The 21,150-nt window shown below is 39.4% G+C and overlaps 3 protein-coding genes across 5 annotated transcripts in view; 1 reads left to right on the plus strand and 2 right to left on the minus strand.

Moving 5' to 3' along the window:
• rab27a (RAB27A, member RAS oncogene family) overlaps positions 1 to 8,308 on the minus strand; it is a 15,664-nt gene extending 7,356 nt beyond the window's left edge. Inside the window, exon 1 of the mRNA XM_008305122.1 lies at positions 8,098 to 8,308. The gene's annotated coding sequence lies outside the window, so the exon portion shown is untranslated. The remainder of the gene's footprint in view (positions 1 to 8,097) is intronic.
• A 5,138-nt stretch (positions 8,309 to 13,446) lies between these two features.
• On the plus strand, positions 13,447 to 20,161 carry pigb (phosphatidylinositol glycan anchor biosynthesis, class B). 2 transcript variants are annotated; one of them, XM_008305126.1, is made up of 12 exons: positions 13,447 to 13,778; positions 13,871 to 14,000; positions 15,623 to 15,740; positions 15,843 to 15,947; positions 16,205 to 16,335; positions 16,436 to 16,573; positions 16,648 to 16,699; positions 16,777 to 16,988; positions 18,396 to 18,460; positions 18,541 to 18,760; positions 19,703 to 19,880; positions 19,960 to 20,161. In XM_008305126.1, exons 1-12 carry the CDS (start codon positions 13,667 to 13,669, stop codon positions 20,071 to 20,073), a joined length of 1,575 nt encoding a protein of 524 aa, XP_008303348.1. In that variant the 5' UTR covers positions 13,447 to 13,666; the 3' UTR covers positions 20,074 to 20,161. The 2 variants fall into 2 exon arrangements, with proteins under 2 accessions (XP_008303348.1, XP_008303347.1); XM_008305125.1 differs by having other exon boundaries at positions 13,448 to 13,778; positions 16,433 to 16,573.
• The window catches only part of ccpg1 (cell cycle progression 1), a 10,344-nt gene continuing 9,226 nt past the window's right edge, over positions 20,033 to 21,150 (minus strand). For both annotated transcript variants that reach the window (XM_008305124.1, XM_008305123.1), the window contains one exon: positions 20,033 to 21,049. In XM_008305124.1, coding sequence (XP_008303346.1) covers positions 20,857 to 21,049 — 193 coding nt within the window. In that variant the 3' untranslated portion in view covers positions 20,033 to 20,856. The remainder of the gene's footprint in view (positions 21,050 to 21,150) is intronic.

Genomic DNA, 21,150 nt, shown 5'->3' on the forward strand with positions numbered 1-21,150 from the left:
TCATATCCAATAAACAACAGAGCTCTGTTTCCTCTGCAGAGTAAAGGTGGTACAGCTCAACTGGTTAATATCACAGTACTTTAATTCAGTTAATTCTCATTATGTTAACTATTATAGCTCCATTTCACAACAGAGGTCCTTTCAGGCCACTTCACGCATTATCTTAGAGAGAGAAACCCAACAAACCCAACAATGTAGTATTTCATGAACATTTAATTGCTAGTCTCATGATATATGTCACCCCTCTGGTACACTGAGCCCGTTAAAGACATGCCAGGCCGCTGACACACACAGCATGGGGGGACCACGCAGTATTCCTACACTTAGTCCAGTATGACGTGCACTGACAAGTAAATAACTATGAAAGAGGGAAACAAAGCAGAAACTGATGATTAAAAAATGAAATAAACAAAATAATGCTGTTCATCACAACGTAGCACTGGTCTATTAAATCATGAAAATTAATATGATATTAATATGCTGCAAATTTCTTTTTGCATGTGAAACCCTTTTTATTATAATATAGGTGACCAGGAAAAGTGCATCAGCATAACAATCAATTTATTGTACATTTTCAAATTATCAGATCCAAATCCATTCAGCGAATACACCTTTAATTTTAACCCACAGCAAGAGTTGTCAAGAAAATACACATAACCTCTTATAAACGTCACACTTCCAGGCGTAGATTTGTACAGCTGATTGTACAGCACTGTGGGCTAATGTATATAACGTAAGATCCTGCTGACAGTGACAGGAAACAGTTGAAATTCCTCTGCCCTCTCCAGCCTGAAGACACAGACCAAAACAGACTCAGGTTTATGTCTGCAGAACACCCTGAATGTAGGTGGAACTCCTCTCCACTATTTAATAGATTATGTGTGCGTACATTTTAGAATAAAAGGCTAAATTGACTTTAATTAAGGAGTCCAGTAAAAAGGTCAATTTCTCTTAGGCACATAAATTTATTTCTCCTGGATGCAACTTTGTTTTTGTAATGGTTGACCGGATACAGTCAAAACACACAAAAGACAGCACAGATGCATCATATGACCCCGTGTGTAGAAAAACATTCAGACAAATCTTACATTCTTTCACTGTATCCCCCAATGAACCTTTCATCCGGAACATAAGCAGCTTAAGGTCTCGTGCAAAATCAAGATCCGTGATAAATGTGCTGTGATGGAGACGTTTGCAACAAGCACTGATCTGTGACCATAAACGGTGAACGAAGACCACTGAACCTGAGAACCGTGATGTCCACATTCCTGCTCATGGAATTGTTTTGAAGCAGGTAGGTTAAAAGTTCTAAAGAAGGTTTTATTTATAAGTTTAAAAGCCAGAGATCTGCCCACCAGGACTGCTGGAACACACTCAGGCTGCTGTTGCCATGAACTGATCAACAAACTTTAAAAACTGTGCTACTATTCAGTAACTGTTTGTGTTATAAATTCCTTCTGCCTTTAAGCAGATAAGCTCAAAGAATGAGACAGCGAGGATGGAAGTTGCAATACAACATGCACAAAGCCAAGAAAACTTTTGCAAGGTCTGATGGTCAGGAAAAGCCAGGGAAAAAAAACTTTAACCAGGTTGCACTAGAGCGTGGATGTATGCAAGTCCAAGTCTGTGTCTGTTTTATTTATAGTGGTGTACATCTTAAAGACTTCACTTAAAGAAAACAGCAAAACAATTACTTCAGTCACAGAAGCTGATCTTGATAGATTGAATAGATAACATCACAAAGCAAATCAGCCACCTGCTTTTCACCCTGGAGGAAATCCAAGTGTTGTATTGTGAAACCAGTTTTAACACATACAGGCTTTCTTTGTGTCGGCTGGCTCGACAAAACCCAAAATCCCGATCAGAGATAATGAATATCACAACGGTGGATATCAAACTCACATTGTTAACCACGTTTTCTTCATCAGACTCACATGAAAAGAGGCGTTTGACGCATCATGCGAGTCTTCTTCCACAACAAATAAATCGATCACATGCCGCCTATTTCAGTGAAGCGCAACAGGCTGTTATAATGGACGGCTATGTGGAATAAAAAACAAATTTACAGTGAAAAGCATTGTTACTATAAATGATACAGCAGAGGAATGCTGGTAGGAAATTGTTAATTAACATATCTACTTTACCACTCAATGAATTCTCAATGCAGCCGCTGACTTCTACAATGAAAGCTGCACATCAGAACTTTGAAACTTCAGATTTCTAAACATGAAACTCAAGACGAGTGTTTATGTCTGAAACTGTCCCATAATTAAAGACATACACAGATTGCTGTAGTTTTTGGTCAAATCAGTGAGCAGTGTAAAAAAAGACTTCAGGACCAAACATTAAAGCCTATAGATGCATTTTCTAAGCACATAGGTTCCTGTGGCGACACCACGTATGAAGCTTTAGCTGCTGTAAATGCACATTACTAATGTACAGACCACCAAGTTTGCAGATATTCCTTAGCTGAGAATCGAAACCGCTCAGAGAGAATATTGGGGAAACAACTGGTGAAAGAGAGACGCTTTGTAAAACCAATTCAAATTTGAAACTTCTGAACACAACCTTCTCCAAAGCAGGTTAGCTGTGCAGCATCAGTTACCATGGTGACATAGCCATCTTAACAGAGATCCATTTTTGTGACACTAAAAACTCAACATACCTTTTTAACTTATTAATCTGTTTGTCGCACATCTCTGTGAGCTCTAACCTAAATCCCATAAAATGCCTTTGAGAAGCCACAGAGGGCAAACTGTCAGCTTGTTAACGCTCTCGTGTCGATGAACTGAAAGTTCTGCTGGCAGAAATACGAAGGAACTTCACCGTAGCTACAAAAACTGGCTGATTCCAAGTGTAGACACTGTTCAGCTAAAGGGTGGCAAACTGATGCTAGCTTATGCAATATCATTCACACAGATGTAAGGATTAAGTGTCCAAAGACTTCTTGGGGCCCAACAAACTGAATCAATACATATCTAAAAAGGTTTCAATAAAAACTGAAGGAAGCAGGGTTGCATTAGCTTGAGCTGATAATGTGGTAGCTGAGGTTTCATTCCAAATTGCCCTTCTCACAGACTGTCAACTGGAAAAGCACAGTTAGAATTAACTGGGTGTAATTGCAGCTACACCTAATAATTACCACTAATAGGCGTTGCACTTTGCTCGGCCAGTTTAGAGTCCCAGCATTCTGCATGATGGCTCGCTGGAAAGGCAACTGGAACATGAGCTCCTTCTGGGGCCAGGAGTGAAAATGTACCGTAAAAAAGGTCCGCTCATACATTTTAATACAGTACACAACAGAGGTGAGTACACCCACTGCATCAGCTCTCAGTAACTGCATTACTTCTAAATGGAACAGTAGGGTATTTGCTCTCATGTTAAATTAAGAAACAACAGATAAGATTTACTACAATAAAAATACAGGCCTCAGAGTAGGAACTTAATACTAAAGATCAGGACACCTCTCTGTTTTTCAGAACTAGATTGTGAAAGCAGCACATTATAGCCCAAGACAAATTCCCCACACCTGGGACAAGAAAGTTCATCTTGAATCTTATCTCTGGCATCATCTGAGGAGGATGACCACTGCTGCTCTTATAAGTGGCACTATAGCTCATTTTATACCCCTACTATAAATGCTACTTCATTCCCATTGTTTTAGTTGCTCAACAGTCTTCCTGTTTCCTTTTCCATCTTTCTGAAAATGTCACAATCAGGTTTTTCTGGGCCTCTGGCAAACCTGTTTGCATGTGGAGCTATGATGTACAGATAGACACAGCCCATAGGTCCAAAGAAAGTTCTGGTGTACACGGGTCATTTTATAGCCAGGTTCATAAAGTCTTTGAAGGTATTTGTTTTTGGCTGTTTATATGAGGAAATGCTCTACTTTTCAGCTTAGGACAACCATTATTCAGAGCTTATGTAATTGGACCTTTATGTAATTTTGTTCAGGGGTATGCTCACTTCTGCTGTATTCTGTATTTCTCACCTATGAAGACACTTAAGCAGTTAAAAAGTTGTGTGAAATGCTTGGCTACAGCTTAATCTGATCTCCAAGTGCGGAAGCTAGTATGACATTTTTCTCCTGTACCCGTGTTACTGACATCATTATTTAAAACAGTGACACAAAAACTAGAGTGAGTGCATCATTTCTGCTTTACTGAAAACAGGTCACAGAAGTGACTTAGTCAAACAAAACCACACAGCTGGAGTGCAGATTGCAGATATCTGCAGACACTTATCAGGCTTCCTTTAAATACAAAAATAGCACAAGCTCATCTTAATAACTGCATGTGATAAGAATATAAAGTAAACTGATGCATGAAACACTATGTCCAGTGCACTGCAGTAAAATCTAAAGTTGCAAGACCCCCTTCTCGTCACATTGCACTTTCCAGTCCTATCACAGCTGTGAAAAGGAAGCGAGCTCTGATGGCAGAAGTCTGATCTTCCGTTATGTTATTGGGCAAGAAAATACTGAGTGTAGTAAACGAACACTCAGAACAAGAAGTGTTGTCCTCGTCACTGCCTTACGTAAACCTGTCTGAAACAACAACCCGTCCCCCTCCACCGGACTGACACCTCTCCAAATGAAACACACCATGCTGGCTTCATGTCAATGAGGTGGAGAAGAGCTGACATTAAGAAAACACTGAAAGCTGGCAAGACCTCCTCCCTTGGGCATCTGCTTTCACTGCACTAAGTTGTAAAACTTGACTGTGAATCGCTGTGTGTGGCTCAGACATCTGTTACCATCTTATTATGTTAACTTTCCTTATTTACCTATTAGTCCATAGAAATCAGACGAGTTAAACTAATTTGAGGTAAGAAGAACTAACACTGGATGGTCTCATGTTTCCTACAACCTTTTAACAGTCGACAAACGAGTCCCTGTTGTCCTACAAGATTAAGGCGTCACATAATACTGTGCTGCCCTTCATGGAAGATGCATGTAAATGGCACCATAGAACTAAGAGCTACACTTGTTTTTGTATCATCAACAACAACTAAGCTATTTAATCTAGGACAGAATTAGCTGTATATAATGAACATTATTCTGACATATCCTGTAACAGGAAGGCGTGTTTGTGAGTCATACTTGATATGGTTGCACCCATATATTGGCACATTTACCGTATTAGACGATATCACATCAGCTTCCAAATAGAAAATCTGTATGTTTTACTGCTATTTGTTGAATTAGTGTTTTGTGATGTCTTTTTAATGGGATCATGCCACTGTCAGTGTCATGTTAGACACAAGGACTGCTGTAATTTGACTTTTTACTCTCGATAACCAGTTGGCAGTATAATAGGATAAAGGTAAAATGTTCAACCAGGAGAAGCATCCCACTGTGCTGGGGCACCACCAAATCAAACAAACTGTAGAGCTGCAACTCCATCCATCCATCCATCCATCATCTATACACCGCTTAATCCTTACTAGGGTCACAGGGGGCTGGAGTTTATCCCAGCTGACTCAGGGTGAAGGCAGGTTCACCTGGACAGGTCACCAGTCTATCACAGGGCTACACTTAGAGACAGACAACCAAGCACACTCACATTCACACCTACGGACAATTTAGAATCACCAATTAACCTCAACCCGGAGAGAACCCACGCTGCACGGGGAGAACATGGAGACTCCACGCAGAAAGATCCTGGGTGTCCTCACTGGGACGCGAACCAGCGACCTTCTAGCTGTGAGGCAACAATGCTAGCCAGTGAGCCACCTAGGGCTGCAACTGATAATTATTTTTTAATTGATCACTTGGCGGATTTTTTTAAAGGTTTTGACAGCTTTTAAGTTTGTTTGTACATTAAACATCCTTATACAACTATAATAAAAGATTTTATTCATTTTACTTTACTATCACAATTTTTGACTTTTGGGATTTTTTAAATCCTTCTGTTTTTTTTTTTGGCAAGACTCTCTTCAAAGAAGTTATTCCGGTAAATTAATCGTAGCAATTGGACTTGCTTGAGTTGCTTGAAGACGTTCCACCTCTCATCCAAGAGGCTTCATCAGTTCTGACTGACTAGTTGGGAGTTCCAGATACTTATATCCTAACGGAGCCATTAATACCTGAGTTTCGGTTTCATTTGGGGGTTTGTTGCTCCTCTCCCTCGTTATATGGGTTGTTAGTGCCCCCCCGCCACAAAGGTGTGAACACACCTAGCCACAAAACACCCTAACGAACCCTAACCATGACCTGGATGACCGAGAATCTTCACAGACATGTTGCTGCTCTCTTCAAAGAGGTTATTTCGGCCCTTATTTTTATTGTCGACTGATCTGTCAGTTATTTTCTGAGATCAGATATTTGCTTGGTCTGTGAAAATGGCAGGAAAATGTCAATCAGTGTTTCCCAGATCCCAAAATCACATCTTCAAATGTTCTGTTCACAACCCCATAATGTTCAGTTTACTGTCACAGAGAAGTTATATCGAAAAAAAGAAATAAAAAAGAAATTTTACTTCTTTCCTTAAAAAAAATCCAACTGATTCATTGATTATCAATCCAGTCGATAACTAATCAATTATTTAATTAATCACTGCAGCTCTTTTTTTTCCCGCAACTCAATAAATCCATTATAACCTTCTTTTAAATAACTACCTAATTATCTCTCGGCAATAATGTCTGAAAATCTTCACCTGTTTTGCACCTGCATCTGTGACCGAATAAATAAAACCACATATATCAGCTGACATGGATGGCATTGCTTTAGTTTCTCTCTTTATGGTGACACCATCTTGTCTGTCTGAAACCATAACAGAAGGGCTGTTTTCTCTTTTCCTACATTTTCTTAAGGTTCTGACAGCTTGTGAGTTACTTCAGGCTGCTGTCTACAGTGTTTCTAGGATTAAAGTGATGAAATCAGATTTGATTCATGATTTTCTGATCACATTTTCTGATTTAGTGAAATTTTTATTTTAAATTTCTGTATATTTTATCCAAGACTCTCTTCAAAGCTGTTCTCCTTTATAAATAAAGTCTAAATAAAGCCCAGCCGGAGGAAGTCTGAGCTGTACCCTGATATCTTTTGGTGTTTTCTCCTGCAGAGGGGCTGTGTCTGCCAGGCTCCCATCCGTGCAGAGCAGCAAACAAAAAGCAGCTTTAATCATTTGTCAGGGATAAAGTGGAGGACCCACCCTGGGCAGCTGTCCAACACAGTAGCGGGCAGCTCCTTGGGAAAATCCGGATATGCACGGACCATAAACTTAAAGCCTAACTAGTGAAGATTAAAAAAAAAAAAAAAAGGGTGCAGCACAAGTGACGAGCAACTCAGGATAAAATCTAATGACTGGATAAAGTGGGTCTTTAAAACTTCTGGCTGACAAATCTGGTAACAATCCAGTCATTAAAACACCATGTGAGGATTCATCAGCAGCAGCAGCAGCAGGAGGAGGAGGCACACTGATCCCAATGCTGTGACACAAACACTCAAATCAAATAACCAAAACACAATCTATGATCCTCAGCTGGTCCTCATGTGGTTGTCCCTGCAGGACCTGTGGCCTCTTTGGCAACAAACAACCACTTTTTAACCGAAAGACTTGAAGCAGATGCCAGCTTCTTCCTGGCTTCTTCTGCCAGACATCCTGCTGCCAACATATGTGTCCAAGCCTGCCTGAACAGTTCATAGCTCCTGCTTGGTGTGTAGACTCTCATTCAGACTCACAGGAGAAAGCATCTGCTGTTCTCAACCACACTTCTCTTTTTGCTTCTTGAAGACGAGAGGTGAAACGTGTTCACGAACCAAAAGGAGAAGTCCAGTTGCCTTCTGCTGAGGCTCTCGGGGTTCCTGCCTGGAGAAACCTGTTGTGCTCTTCCAAACGGCCGGTCTGAATGTGTTGTGGTCGAGCTTGGAGAAAGCTAGCAGCTCAGAGAGGAGGACAGGGCAGGTGGGAAACGGTCCCCCCACGGCCGGTGGTCTTTAATCGTGTAAGGGGGGATGTGACAGGCGGCACAGAGGCAGACACACAGCAAATAATGGAGTAAAGCGCAGTTTAAAGTTCCCAACTTCTTGCTAACTTCTGACAGACGCTGGTTTGTCCGACTGGCATTTCCTGAAAACACACTTTGGGTACTCACCAGCCCCGGGGCGTCGCTGCTGCTTCCCGCTGTGTCGTCTTCTGTAAAAAAAAAAAAAAAAAAAAGTAGCTCAAGTGACAGATGAAAACTTCACAGGAGGTGAACAAACGAGGACTTTAGTTTCTCCGTCGCCGCTGGCCCTTTGGTTGACATGAGAGCAGCTTCATGAGTGTCGGAGAGGTGGCGGCTGCTGAGAAACAGCTCCTCCCACCGGCTAGCGTTAGCTAACTGCAGGAAGCGGCCGTTACAACACGGCGACGGCCGGAGCGACACAACGACGCACAACAAGTCCCTGTTTCTGCCTCATGCTGCTGCTGCTGCTGCGCACTCCGGAATATCTTTTAATAATCTCAAAATTACGTGTTTGTTTTACAGTTATCTGACAGCTACGTAGCGGCGCTGCGGTTACTGGAGTGTACGTTTTGATAAACTTTATTGTTCACAGGTTGCAGCAGCTGAATGAAAAGGAGGCACCGTCAGAAAAATAAACACAAAATTAAAATAGAGATTAAAAAAAAAAAAACGATAATATATATTGTTACATTATGTTGTTTCTCTCTTAAAAATATATGATAATATTACAAAATAAATATATTAAAAAAACTCGTACGTAAATATAAATTCAAAACGTTTTGATAAACTTTATTGTTCACAGGTTGCAGCAGCTGAATGAAAAGGAGGCACCGTCAGAAAAATAAACACAAAATTAAAGTAAAGATTTTTTTAAAAAAACATAATAAATATTGTTACATTATGTTATTTCTCTCTTTTTTTTAAATGTTAATGATACAAAAAAATTCATACATTTTAAAAAAAATAATACGTAAATATAATCACAACAATGTGTCCCCAAAAGTGTCCCCTGTCACTGATAAATAATTATATATTGTATTACTATATATGTCCTCAGTCAAGGAGTCCTTTATGATTAAACGAGAAAGTTCCGGTTGAAAAATATATTTCATTTTAGTTTAGTTTACTTTATTTATCTCAAACTACATATATATTTATTAAATACAGAATAAGCAACGCATATAAAATACATAAGCATTATTGAGAATTCAAGTACAATACTCAATAAAAGAGAAAGAAAAAAAACCAAAAGATCTGATATAAACATGATAATGCACATACACATATTTTGGTTGCAAGTTAGTTTCAAAATCATTGCTTTGGTTCATAGGTTCAAAACATTTTAAGGAATTTTACCCCGTAGAAGTATAAAAAATAAAATAAGTTAACTGTCATATGATTAACCCCCCACAAAAGAACAATATTATCCCTTCACGTTAACTCCTACAAAAGTCCACAAGAGGCAACTTTATACAGTGTATAATCCTAAAAAAAAATCTCCAAAATGCACTTAAAAAAACAAACTTTACTTTATGAAAAAAAATCTATTTAAAAAAGTAAAAAAAAAAAAAAAAAAAAGATTAAATAAAAAATCACAAATAATACTGCAAAAATATTCCTAAATCCATCCATAACAGAAAACAGCATTTTAACACCTGTAGAGAAAGCAATGGGTAGATTATGAGAACTAAACTCACAAAACTCTCACTGCATCTCTACCTGCACTTAAAGCATGTCTGTCTGATTACACGATCAGGATTCCAACAAGCAACTACAGTAAAATGTTGTTTACGTCAGCAACGTTTTTTTGTTGCATGATTCTTTTCATTATAAATTAATTTTCTCGTTCTCTTCTCTAACTGGTTGATTGTTTGACACGTGGATGTTCAACAGATGTCCTCAGAGTCACCCAAAGCCCAAAGTGACCCCATTATCATGTTTTATTAACCAACACTCCAAACATCACCGTTATTGACAGTCAGTTAAATTTAGTGAAGGAAAACAGTTCAACATTTCTTGCTGAAATGTCATTGAGTGAAATTATCAAGTTACATGAAAATACAAAGCAAAGTTCTGTACAAAGTTCTGTCGTAGAGTTTTCTTCTTCTTCTCTACCACATTAGTCATCTCAGCACTCACCAGATTCATCTTGTGACCTTTCGGAGGAGATTCAATTGTTGGATTTTATTACCACTGGACAAAACTACTTTATGTAATTAAAACTTTGCTGCACACTAACCTCCTTGAACTGTACAGTGCCACTCATGTGTCAATTAACAATCTATTTATGTAGTACATAACATATACAACAGTCATACGGCCATTTTTTTTTTTCAATAAGTACTTCCGCTTTTGACACTTCAATATATTTTGCTCATTAGGCAACTGTCCACATGAGTTGAAGCTGGTGTATGAATGACAGGACGGTAAAACACAGGGATTATTATAGGAGTTTTCTATTGAAAAGTTTCAAGGCTAAAAATGTTCTTGTAACTGCTTTACAACTACATTATAGTGTTTTATTAAAAGTTTGCATAGTGCTTAGTTTTACATTATATTGGTATGTTATTGATAACCCTAAACAAATTAATATTGTATGACTACACAGTTCATGTTGTAGAACTATATGTGATCTATTTTCTATTTCCTTTTGCTTTTTTTTCCTCCACCAACAACTGATTTAGTAAATGACCTTTTACATACAGCAGTAGGAGTAAGGGTGAGGCAACGACTTACACAAATTCACTTTTTAAGCATTGCAAATGGGAACAAATGTATTCAGGAAGTCACATTATTAAATATTTTATTCTCTACATTTACAATCACACAAAGCAACGCAGAGAAATGGATGAATTCATCCACACTGGTCTCGTCTTTTGTTTGGCATCGAGTCCAGCTGTGACAGTTCAGCAGCCTCTGATTGTTCTGGCTTGTCTCTGCGAGGTATTTCCTGGGAGTGACGAATTCTTTCAGCCTGTTTCATTCTGTTTCTTTGGCACATCCTGCTCTTGCTGTCCTGAGGTCTTTGGCAACGTCACGAAATAAGGTCTGTAGATATAAATACCACCAGCAACTCCGAGAACTGTGGCAACGGCCACCTGGTTGAAAGGCAGTCTTCGTCGAAACATGACTTCTCTCAACGAGGACTCACAAACTTCAGACGCAAAACGATCCTGAAAGAACAACAAAGTAGTGTCAAGACTCTTTAAGTTACAAGTGTTTTTACTGTCACTCTGCATTTCTTCTGCTTTGTTGAATGTTACATGTTCTTGCAAAATTCAACATATAGTGCAAGTTAACTGGCATGTTGCTGGCTGAGCTGGACTAATGCTACTGTACAGCATTTCCAAAGACACCACATACTATTGTGCATAGCATGAAATAGGATCAAGCAAACTACAAAGTTAGAACTATAAATCCACCCTGAAGTACTGGTAGGATTGTTTGGTGGATAAGAAAATAAACAAATACATTTTTTGAGCAGCCACAGGACTCTTTTTTTTTACGCTGAGAAAATGTTAATCCACAAATTCTGCATGGTCATATATGTCCTGCACACTGCTAAATACACGGACACACAGTTTTATTACTGCCTGAATAAACACCTTCTGCACCTTTCTCACCAGGATCATAGCGTCATTCATACAAGTGCAAAGGTCTGAAATAGACTTTCATGTTCTACCACCTGAAAGAAAACTGATGCTTCTTTATATCATGTCCATTCTAATGTTTAATTTTGCAGGGACAGTGCACAATTAAATGGAATTGCAACAGAGTTAGCAATCAGCCAGATTACATCAGTTGTCCCTGGAAATGTAGACAAAAAAACCCCAAACACAACAACAAATACACTACATGAAACAACACAATACATAGATCCTTTTCATGTGAGATAATAAATAGAATCAGTAAATGCAATAACTAAAATTAATTCAGTTGTGGCAGGGCTTTTTCTACATAAAATGTGTTAATTTTTTTAATTAACACCTAAAACTGAACATCCTGTTTTCCCCTGACATCCGTTATCAGCAGGCTACCGTGTTTATCCTGAGAAAACTGAGTGAGGGTTTGATTTTTTGATGCATCTTTGGCTGTACCAGCAGATAACTGCACTGACTATAACAAATAAGTCGTTAAAGCAGCCAGTAAAGACAAGACAGATGTTTCTATTCTGTACATTTAAACCACTGAGCAATCAAAAGTGATCTTTTCCCTCAACAAAAACACTTAAAAATTAAAAACACCGCGTTCAAGCAATATTATTTTGAAAGACCAGCTATTAGCAGGGTGATGCTAGCTTAACATGCTAAACATTTAGCTTAATACAAGTCAAACAAGATATTTGAACTCGTTTATTGTTTTTTTTTTTAACTCATTGTCTGTAACAATCCAAACTTACCGAAGAACCAGTTTGTAGGACGTGTCTGTAGTCACCAAACACAGACAGACAGAACAAAAAGGAGCTAAAGACACTCAAGGAGCAACAAACAGAACTGTTACATAGTGCAGCTTGCTTCTTCTTCTTCTTCTTCTACGGTGAACTGAGCAGAACAGCGATGACCTACACAGCGCCTCCTGGTGGCGCAGCGGTGACACGCTGCCTGCTGCTCACAGTAGAAACAATCTGAGCTGCTTCACTGAGGCTTGTTTTATACGTTTCTACTGCAAAACATCAACAAAAAAAAAGCCACAATGGATGTCAGAGATTCAAGAGGTCAATTAGAAATTACTTTAAGAACACAAATTTTGGGATACTTATAGATGATATTGATAGATAGATAGATAGATAGATAGATAGATAGATAGATAGATAGATAGATAGATAGATAGATAGATAGATAGATAGATAGATAGATCACTTTTTTTGTCATTCAAGCACACATGCATTAAAAAAACAGTGCACTAGAACAAAAAAATAAATAAAAAATAAAAACTCTAAAGTGTTATTCTATGTTTGTGATTGTTCCAGATTATTGTTGTGTGTTTTTGTGTTTTCCAAAGTGTTCTCAGCTGTTTGTAGTGTTTGTATGAGTCTTCCAGAGCGGAGCTGAAGGTTTTTAACATATCATGTTTACATGCAGAGCAGCTGTTGAGTGATTTTGTCTGCATTGCTGCTGGATGCTTGACTTTCATTTGAGATTAAATATTGAAGACTTCATTTGCAAAAACAGATAAACAAACCTTCAGAAAACCCACTTTTCCATCGTCTACCTGAGACAATATCAGTCAAACTTCAGTTATCTCTGTTTTTGTCATTTCTACTGAGTCAGATCTATTCAGCTTCAGTCTGATTAATATTATCTCAAGCAAACAACAACAACAACAACAAAAAGTTTTCTGAACATCTACAAAAATGTAGTTACCTGTTTTTGAACTCTTCGTATTTGTTATTCGTGATTGTCCAGCTGGGGGCAGCGATGAGTCCAAACTGCTGAAACCACGAGACAAGAAGAAGAGCTTTTATTTTGAAGTGTGGAGTCCACAGGCCAGCGGAGGTGAGTGGAAATACGGAAACGCGGCTGAATCTGGTGTTGGCTGGAAGTTCTCAGATCCACAGTCGTTTCATTGAAGATGTAAGAGTTTATTCCTGCTGGTGTGATCAACAGAAAGTTCCGGTTAGTGTGTGATTCTGGAGCCGGACGTGTTGTGTTTCCTGGTGTGAACTTCCTCCTGACAGGTGAGTAGACAGGTGCTGCTCTCAACACAACATGTCCTGATGGAGAACCTCCGAGCGCGGCTCAAGTTTGGGAACAAAGAGGAGGATGTGAAGCTGAGGAAACGTAGATCTCTGCTGTACTCAAAGGAAGACCAGAGTCCTCTGAACGACGGTGTGAACCACATTCATCATTTACACCCTCTGATGTGATGGACAGTCTGTGTGCAGCGGATGAATCAGTGCAGTGGTTTGTTGACTCCACAGGTGTGCTGAGAGCCAGAGTCGTGGTGTTTTCTGTGGTGTTCAGACTCATCAACTGCCTCCTGGTCCAGAGCAGCTTCGTCCCTGATGAGTACTGGCAGTCTGTGGAGGTCTCCCACCGCATGGTCTTCTCATATCCTTCTAACACATCAGTGGACACCTGAGCTTTCATTGTTGTGATCAGCTGATCATCCCACATGGGGATGGGACTCCTAACAGTTTCCCCCAAAAGTAATAAGTGCGTCCACGCTTGTTTCTAATACTCTGTGTCAAAGGCAATAAACAACTGCAGTTTTGTTTTATGTTTTACTGATATATCCCTTGATTTTGATGCCCAAAGTTGCTGAACAAAAAGGAGATTTTGGCTTCAGATTAGGACGGATGGAAAATTAATGAAAAATAACTTTATGTGAGAAGTTACTGAAAAAGAAGTTACAAAATTCTAACAAACCTATATGTACTTTGAGTACTGAAACTCAGAAATATTCACATCATGAAGGTAAAATTTTGTGTAACTTCATTAAATATACTAAAGTTTTATTATTATTATTGTTATTAATGATAATAATAATAAACTTTATTTATAGAGCACTTTTCAAAATAAATGTTACAAAGTGCTTAACAATAAAAATAAATTAAAATACAATAAGAACACAGAGCAATTGATAAAAGTAGAAAGCAGGAAGCTCTAAAACATAAAACTTAGATAAAATCAGGAAAAGCTCTCTGATAAAAATGTGTTTTAAGAAGTGACTTAAAAGAGAGCGCAGAATCAGCCGACCTGGTATCCTCCAGACTGAAAATGCTCTGTCCCCCTTTGTTTTCAGCCGGGCGTCTGGGGCAGTTAAAAGACCTTAACCCGAGGATCGTAAGGAACGTGGTGGAGAGTACAGTGTTAAAATGTCGCCAGTGTAAATAGGACAGAGACCGTTGTTAAGTTTTGTATTAAAAAAAACAAAAAAAAACAGTTGAATGTGAGAGGGTCAGGTGGAAGGAACTGATTGATTTTTCATAGAATCACTCAAGTTCTATCTGTGTGTGTGTTTTTTGCATATATCATCATCATCATCATCACTGATCAAGCTGACTGACTGACCTGACAGTTTGCATATATATATAAACTGTCAATAACTGTCACATAACTTTCAATAACATAGAATTCTCCTCTGCAGTTATCATTTCTTTAGTTTTATTAAATCTGAAGCAAAGGAAGGCACCGGAATTCAAGATGTTAGTAATTAATCACAGGTGGAACGATACAAAATCAGGCAAGAGATAAATAACCAGAGAAAATTCACCACTAAATTTGAATAATACCAATATCCCAATAATTGGCTGCAACAGAAAAAAAAAACTACTTTTGACAGATGGCAGATGTACATTAAATCTTGTCTCTTCACTTTTCACATCATTATCAAACTGGTTTACTATTAAAGAAAAATCTGTCGTTAAGAATTCACATCAAGAAACATGTTCAGGACTTGAAAAAGAAGATTTTTGCTGCCTTTTGCTTTTACATGTTAATATGTTAATATTTTATTTTATTTTGGTATCTGTTTTCTGCTTCTTTGCACCAATGGACCAAGTCAAATTCCTGGTGATGTAAAAATTACTTGGCAATAAAACTGATTCTGATTCTGATTCTGATACATACAGTTTACAAAGATATAAAGTGACTCTTCACATTTGTGAAACTAAAGCCACGCGCTTGTTTTCTTGTGTTATTTTATGCTGTTTCAACCTTAACTGTGTGACTTATGGGTATCTGACCTGGGAATGGAAGGCAGGAATCAGAGGATTCTTATATCCACTTTTCTTTGCATTCCTGTACAAGATACTACACCTCATGAACTACGACTCAGTCCTTCTTCTGGTATGTTCCTTTTATTTCTGTTCTTTAAACTTATTAAATCAGCATTTGTTGGCTGAATTAATCTCATAAAAATCTATGAACTCGCTCTGACTGCCTCTGCAGATTTGGCTTCCGCGAATATCTCAAGCGCTGCTGGCTGCGTTTGCTGATGTGAAGTTCTTCTTCCTCGTCCAAACGTTGGAAAATCGCGAGGTTGCGAAATGGGCGGTAAGAAATTGTGCCAGTATTGTGTGCTCTCTGCTGTAGTTCATTCACCAAATAAATGTTTTTGTCAGTATGGGTTTCTGTAGTTGCTAAAAATGAGATATCTTCTTGTTTTAATTGGAAGACAGATTACAACTGAATACACTGAACTAGAACACAGCGAGAAACACACAGCTGCATGTTTGTGAAGTCATTCGGTATTCTCCGGATTCTTGCTGTTAACTTCTTATTTCACTGCCTGGTTTTGTTTTGACCTCCAGTTCTTCTGTCAAATGTGTTCCTGGTTCACGTGGTTCTGCTGCACCAGGACTCTGACCAACAGCGCTGAGACCTCCATCACCTGTCTGGCTCTGTTTTACTTCCCCCTGCCTGGGTCCAGGTCTCACAGCAGGTCTCTGCTGGTTAACACCTTTATCTGCCTCATGACGATCTCCCCAGTCTCTCAAACAGACTGTTTACACACACTGTTGTTGTTGTTTTTGTTCCAGCAGGAAGTATCTGGCCCTGGTGGCCTTGGCTGTGATCATCCGACCGACGGCTCTGATCGTCTGGTTTCCTCTGATCGTTTACCATTTCTGGCACGAAGACAACAAACTGAGACTCATCACTCATAACTACATTCCTATAGGGTTCGTACTTTCAGCCTCACGTCCACTAAGACTGGATTCTTTTCCTCGATGCTTACTCGCTCTCTCATCACCAGGACGCTGGCCGTTGCAGTTTCGACAGCGATCGACTGTCTGTTCTATGAAAAGGTAAAATGTTTCAGACACGTACAGGAACTCCTACGTAGATGTGAAGTCAGACGTAACAGCTGATGTTTCCTTCGCAGTGGACGCTGGTGCAGTGGAACTTCGTCAAGTTTAACATCATCCACAGCGTGGCCGACTTCTACGGCTCCCACCCCTGGCACTGGTACTTCACTCAGGGCTTTGCTGTTGTGATCGGACCTCATCTGCCTTTCTTTCTTCACGGCTGCGCACTCGCCTCCAGGAGATATAAAATCCTGCTGGCAGCGGTCGTCTGGACCATCGTGGTTTACAGGTACAACTGATTTACATTAGGAAAGCTGAAGAGCCACGCTGAGAGGAAAACAATATACAATGCAAATCAAGAGCATGTGACACATTTATGGAGTATTTCATAGAAGAAGAAGAAGAAGAAGTTCTTTATTGTCATTGTGCAAAAAAAGCACAATGAAATTTGAAATAGCAGCTCTTGTATGCAGTGCAAAACATCAGGGGGAAAAAAAAGTGCAAAAGACATAGATAGACAATAGAATAAGAAAAATATGAATATAAATAAAAACAAGCAGGATATTGCATTGAAGATATTTTAGGAGTATTGCAAGTGATGCATAGATGTAAATCTTTCTATTGCACAGTGAAGAATGATGATTAACTTTTGTTCAGGGTTTGGCAACGACAGCTCTTTTAATACAGTAAAGAGAAATGACAGACCGACTGAATGCCATTTCGACATAATGGGCTGATTACTGGCTCACGAGGCCACTGAACAAAAAGTGTCTGCAGACCAGAAATAGCACATGAAGAGCACGCAAGGTCTAAAGTTAGCGCTTTGGCAAACAGGTGCTTGACTAGTGCGAGTGTGTGTTACAGTTTAAAATTAGCCACTGGACAGTTTAAGTGTTTTTAGATGAGCTTAGATAAATAGAAATTAAAAAGCAGCACAGCTCATTGTCAAGAGTAGAGACATAATAGAATAAGCATAAGGAAGCATCAGACCTCTTTGTGTTTCTCAGAGCAGTAGGAAGACAAGCTGCTGTCTGAACAATAAAGTTTAGTTTTTTGATTACTTGTAGACCTTTATTTGATGCCATTTAAAGAACAAATGATTTAGAAGAAGTGAACTGTAGACGGATCTACTGCAGAAAATAGACAGTATTAAATGATCAAATTCTATTTTATGAGATGCAAGATGAGATGATATGTCAGCTATTGGCTCTCTACATTTCAGCACTGGCCTTTGAAAAACTCATGTCAAGAGTTGGATGTTCACACCAAGTAAAAATGATCAGACAGGGTCGAGGATTTACCCGACATGTGATTTAGACCTCACATTTTCTCTGTAATGTCATTCTCCTTTATTTTATTTTATTTTTTAAATTATTTTATCTGAGTGAAATATTCAGTATCCTCAGTGACACTAACATCATGAGTAATTTGCTGTAACTTGATATTAAATGTGTGTGTTCGCTCTATTCTGAATTACTTGCTTCAGACAAAAGAAGAAACGTGTGCAGAGGTGATATTTGTGGTCATGTTGAAACCTGCTATGTCTATGTGCTCGCTATCATCTCTTCTTATCTGCCTTTAATGGCCCACTGCGTTTCTGCAGGAACACAGCAACAGCGTCAAAAACTCCAAGTATCACTTTATAGTTTGACTGTGTGTCCTGATGTCTGATCACTGCCATGTTTCTTCTCTTCAGTTTGCTTCCTCATAAGGAGTTCAGGTTCATCTATCCCGTGCTGCCTTTCTGTATGGTCTTCTGTGGTGAGTTCCCCGTTTCACACCCAGAAACGTGCTCATTTCCACCCAGATGTTTTCATACTAGACGTATTTTCCCACCTCAGGGACGTCTTTGGCTCATCTGAAAGCGTGGCGTCGAGCTGCGGCAGCCTTCCTGCTGGTGGCCAACCTGGTTCCTGCTCTGTACACCGGCCTGGTTCACCAGCGAGGCGCTCTGGACGTCATGAACCACGTCCAGGCTCTCTGCGACGCCAGCAACGTGTCCGCCCACCTGCAGCCGGACGTCCTCTTCCTCATGCCCTGTCACTCCACGCCCTTCTACAGGTACAGCAGTGCATGACGGGATCTGACGCAGTCTTTGAAATTCCTGAGGGGAAAGCTGTGATGCGTTCACTCAAAACACTGAGCTCAGAGTAGGAATGTGTTTTTGATCAGTTTTTCATACAGTATTTTTGAAATCACAAGCTAGCTCTGCGTCCTGTGATCCAGTGTCGGTTCTGTCACCGTTACACTTGGCCCGATTACCTGCAAGAGGTCTGATATTAAAAAAAAATCTTGAATATTTAAAATTTTAAGAGTATTTCAAAATGCTGGTAGTAAAAATGTACTGAAGCTTTAATAAAATATAAGAAACATGACATCTAAAGGTTAGCAAACCCTGTCAAAAACAAGAATTATAAATAACTTTTTGTCCACAGTGTGCTAGTAGCTGTTAAAGCTCATGTTGTTTGATATTGGCGACATTGAGTTTTGTTTTCTACATGAAAATACTCTCAGACTTCTGAGTAAATTTAATCTTGTCAGCTGTTCAAGAGGTTTGCCTGAAATAAAATAGGAAGCAGGACTAAAAGTCTGACTGAGGTACCAGTGACGGTCATTTTACTCAAAAGTTCAGACTCTTTAGCTCCGTGTGTTTCACTTCTACAAAACTGCATCCCGCACAGGCCCGACTGTGTTAAAAATATCTGCAACAAAGTGGTGATCTCAACCCGTCGTTGTTGCTCAGAGCTGTCGGCTGGATTCACAGCAGAGAAATGGCATTAAAATAATACGCTCCCTCCTTTGAAGCATTTCATTCTCCCAGAATTTTTCTTTTGGTCTTCATGGAGTCTGGGAAAAAGAGCAGGGAAGTGACACGCACCGCTTCTTGGGCCGCTCGACCCGCAATTATCTCATTGGAAGCTATTTTCAAATTGAAGTTTTGGGCTTTTCTAGTCCAGTTTTGTTACGATGACACGCAGTGGCTCTTCTGTCTCGTCCTCGCAGCCACGTCCACTGTCCGCTGAAGATGAGGTTTCTCGAGTGTCCTCCAGATCTCGGAGAGGAGGGTTACTTTGAAGAAGCCAAGAGATTCTTCGACGATCCTGTTCTCTGGCTCAGGACCTCGTTCCCACACAAATCCTCTCTGCCCACCCATCTGGTTTTGTTTGATGTTTTAAAAAAGGTAAGACGCAGGTTCTGTTTTTGCATATATTTGTGAAAACTGTGTACTTTTAAACTATTATTTTTCTTTTTTTTTGTAGGAAATCTCTGTGTTTTTGCAAGAGAATAACTTTGTGAGGACGGCAGAAATATTTCATACCCATTTCCCTGAAGGAAGAGTTGGAGGAAGCATCTTTATTTATGAAAGGCACTGACAAACACTGGAACAATGGCAACTTCAGTTCCTGAAGGAAAATGTCCTATGATATGGATTTGCTACTGAAATAAATATTTTAAACTAAACTGCTGTCATTTTTCTTAATTTCACCGGTCAAATCAAACACACATCTTTATCCACAATTGATTTCCAGGCTTTTCTTTCCAGTCATGTGAGAGTGAAATCAAACTGCTAGGTCCAGTTAAACAAGCTCGAGGTGGAATGTTAAAATAGCATTTAAAGTCTAAAAGCAAACTACAGCCACGTCACACAAACCTGTCTTTGTAGCAGCAAATTAAAACAATGCAACTGTACAGGGAAACACCCTATATGTGGCATGTCTTTGCATCGTTTTGGGGTTTTTTTTCGGTTTTACATGGCACAGTAGTCGGGCTCCCAAATAACATTTTCTGCTTAACATTTTTTTAAAACACAATTCACGTGGTTGAAAACAAATATTGATGCCGTTTCAGCTGGAAATCTTCATCAGGTCCATCATTTAGAAGCCAAAAGTTAAAGAATGTTTAAGTTTAAGACTCGTGAACTGAACTCAAACCTCTCGTGTTGCAAACGTGCAGCCGACATAAGACATGCCACATCTTCCATTCGAACCTAATAACGGTAACGTTGCTAAAACCAAACAGCTCAAGGACATTCAGTAGCATTAAAAACGTAACATTGTGCAAACTTACAAAAAACAAAAAAAAAACAAGAGGGAGACTTTGCATCTAAATACAACCCAAACATTTGCCACTATCATATGAAACTAGCGGAGATATTTTCAGTACTTGGGGTCAAACGGCATCGGGCCCAATTCTATTTTGACGTCGGCCATGTGTCTGTCTGCGTTTCTACCTGATCTGCTCCACTTGCGCTCGCTCTGTGCTCGAGATCGGGCTCTCTGCTGTTTACGCTGTTGATGCTTCGCCCTCAGCTCCTCCTTTGAGTCTGTGTCGGGTCTTTCGAACGGCCCGCTGTGTGATGAAGAACACAAAACAAAGTTACAGGCTTGTGGTTCCGTTGTAGTCAGTTGTTGTTAACATTCATTTCCCAGCTGTTCCTGAGTTGAACCAGT

The sequence above is a fragment of the Stegastes partitus genome, unplaced genomic scaffold, assembly GCF_000690725.1.
Source record: "Stegastes partitus isolate 25-593 unplaced genomic scaffold, Stegastes_partitus-1.0.2 Scaffold2412, whole genome shotgun sequence".
Taxonomy (NCBI): Eukaryota; Metazoa; Chordata; class Actinopteri; family Pomacentridae; genus Stegastes; species Stegastes partitus.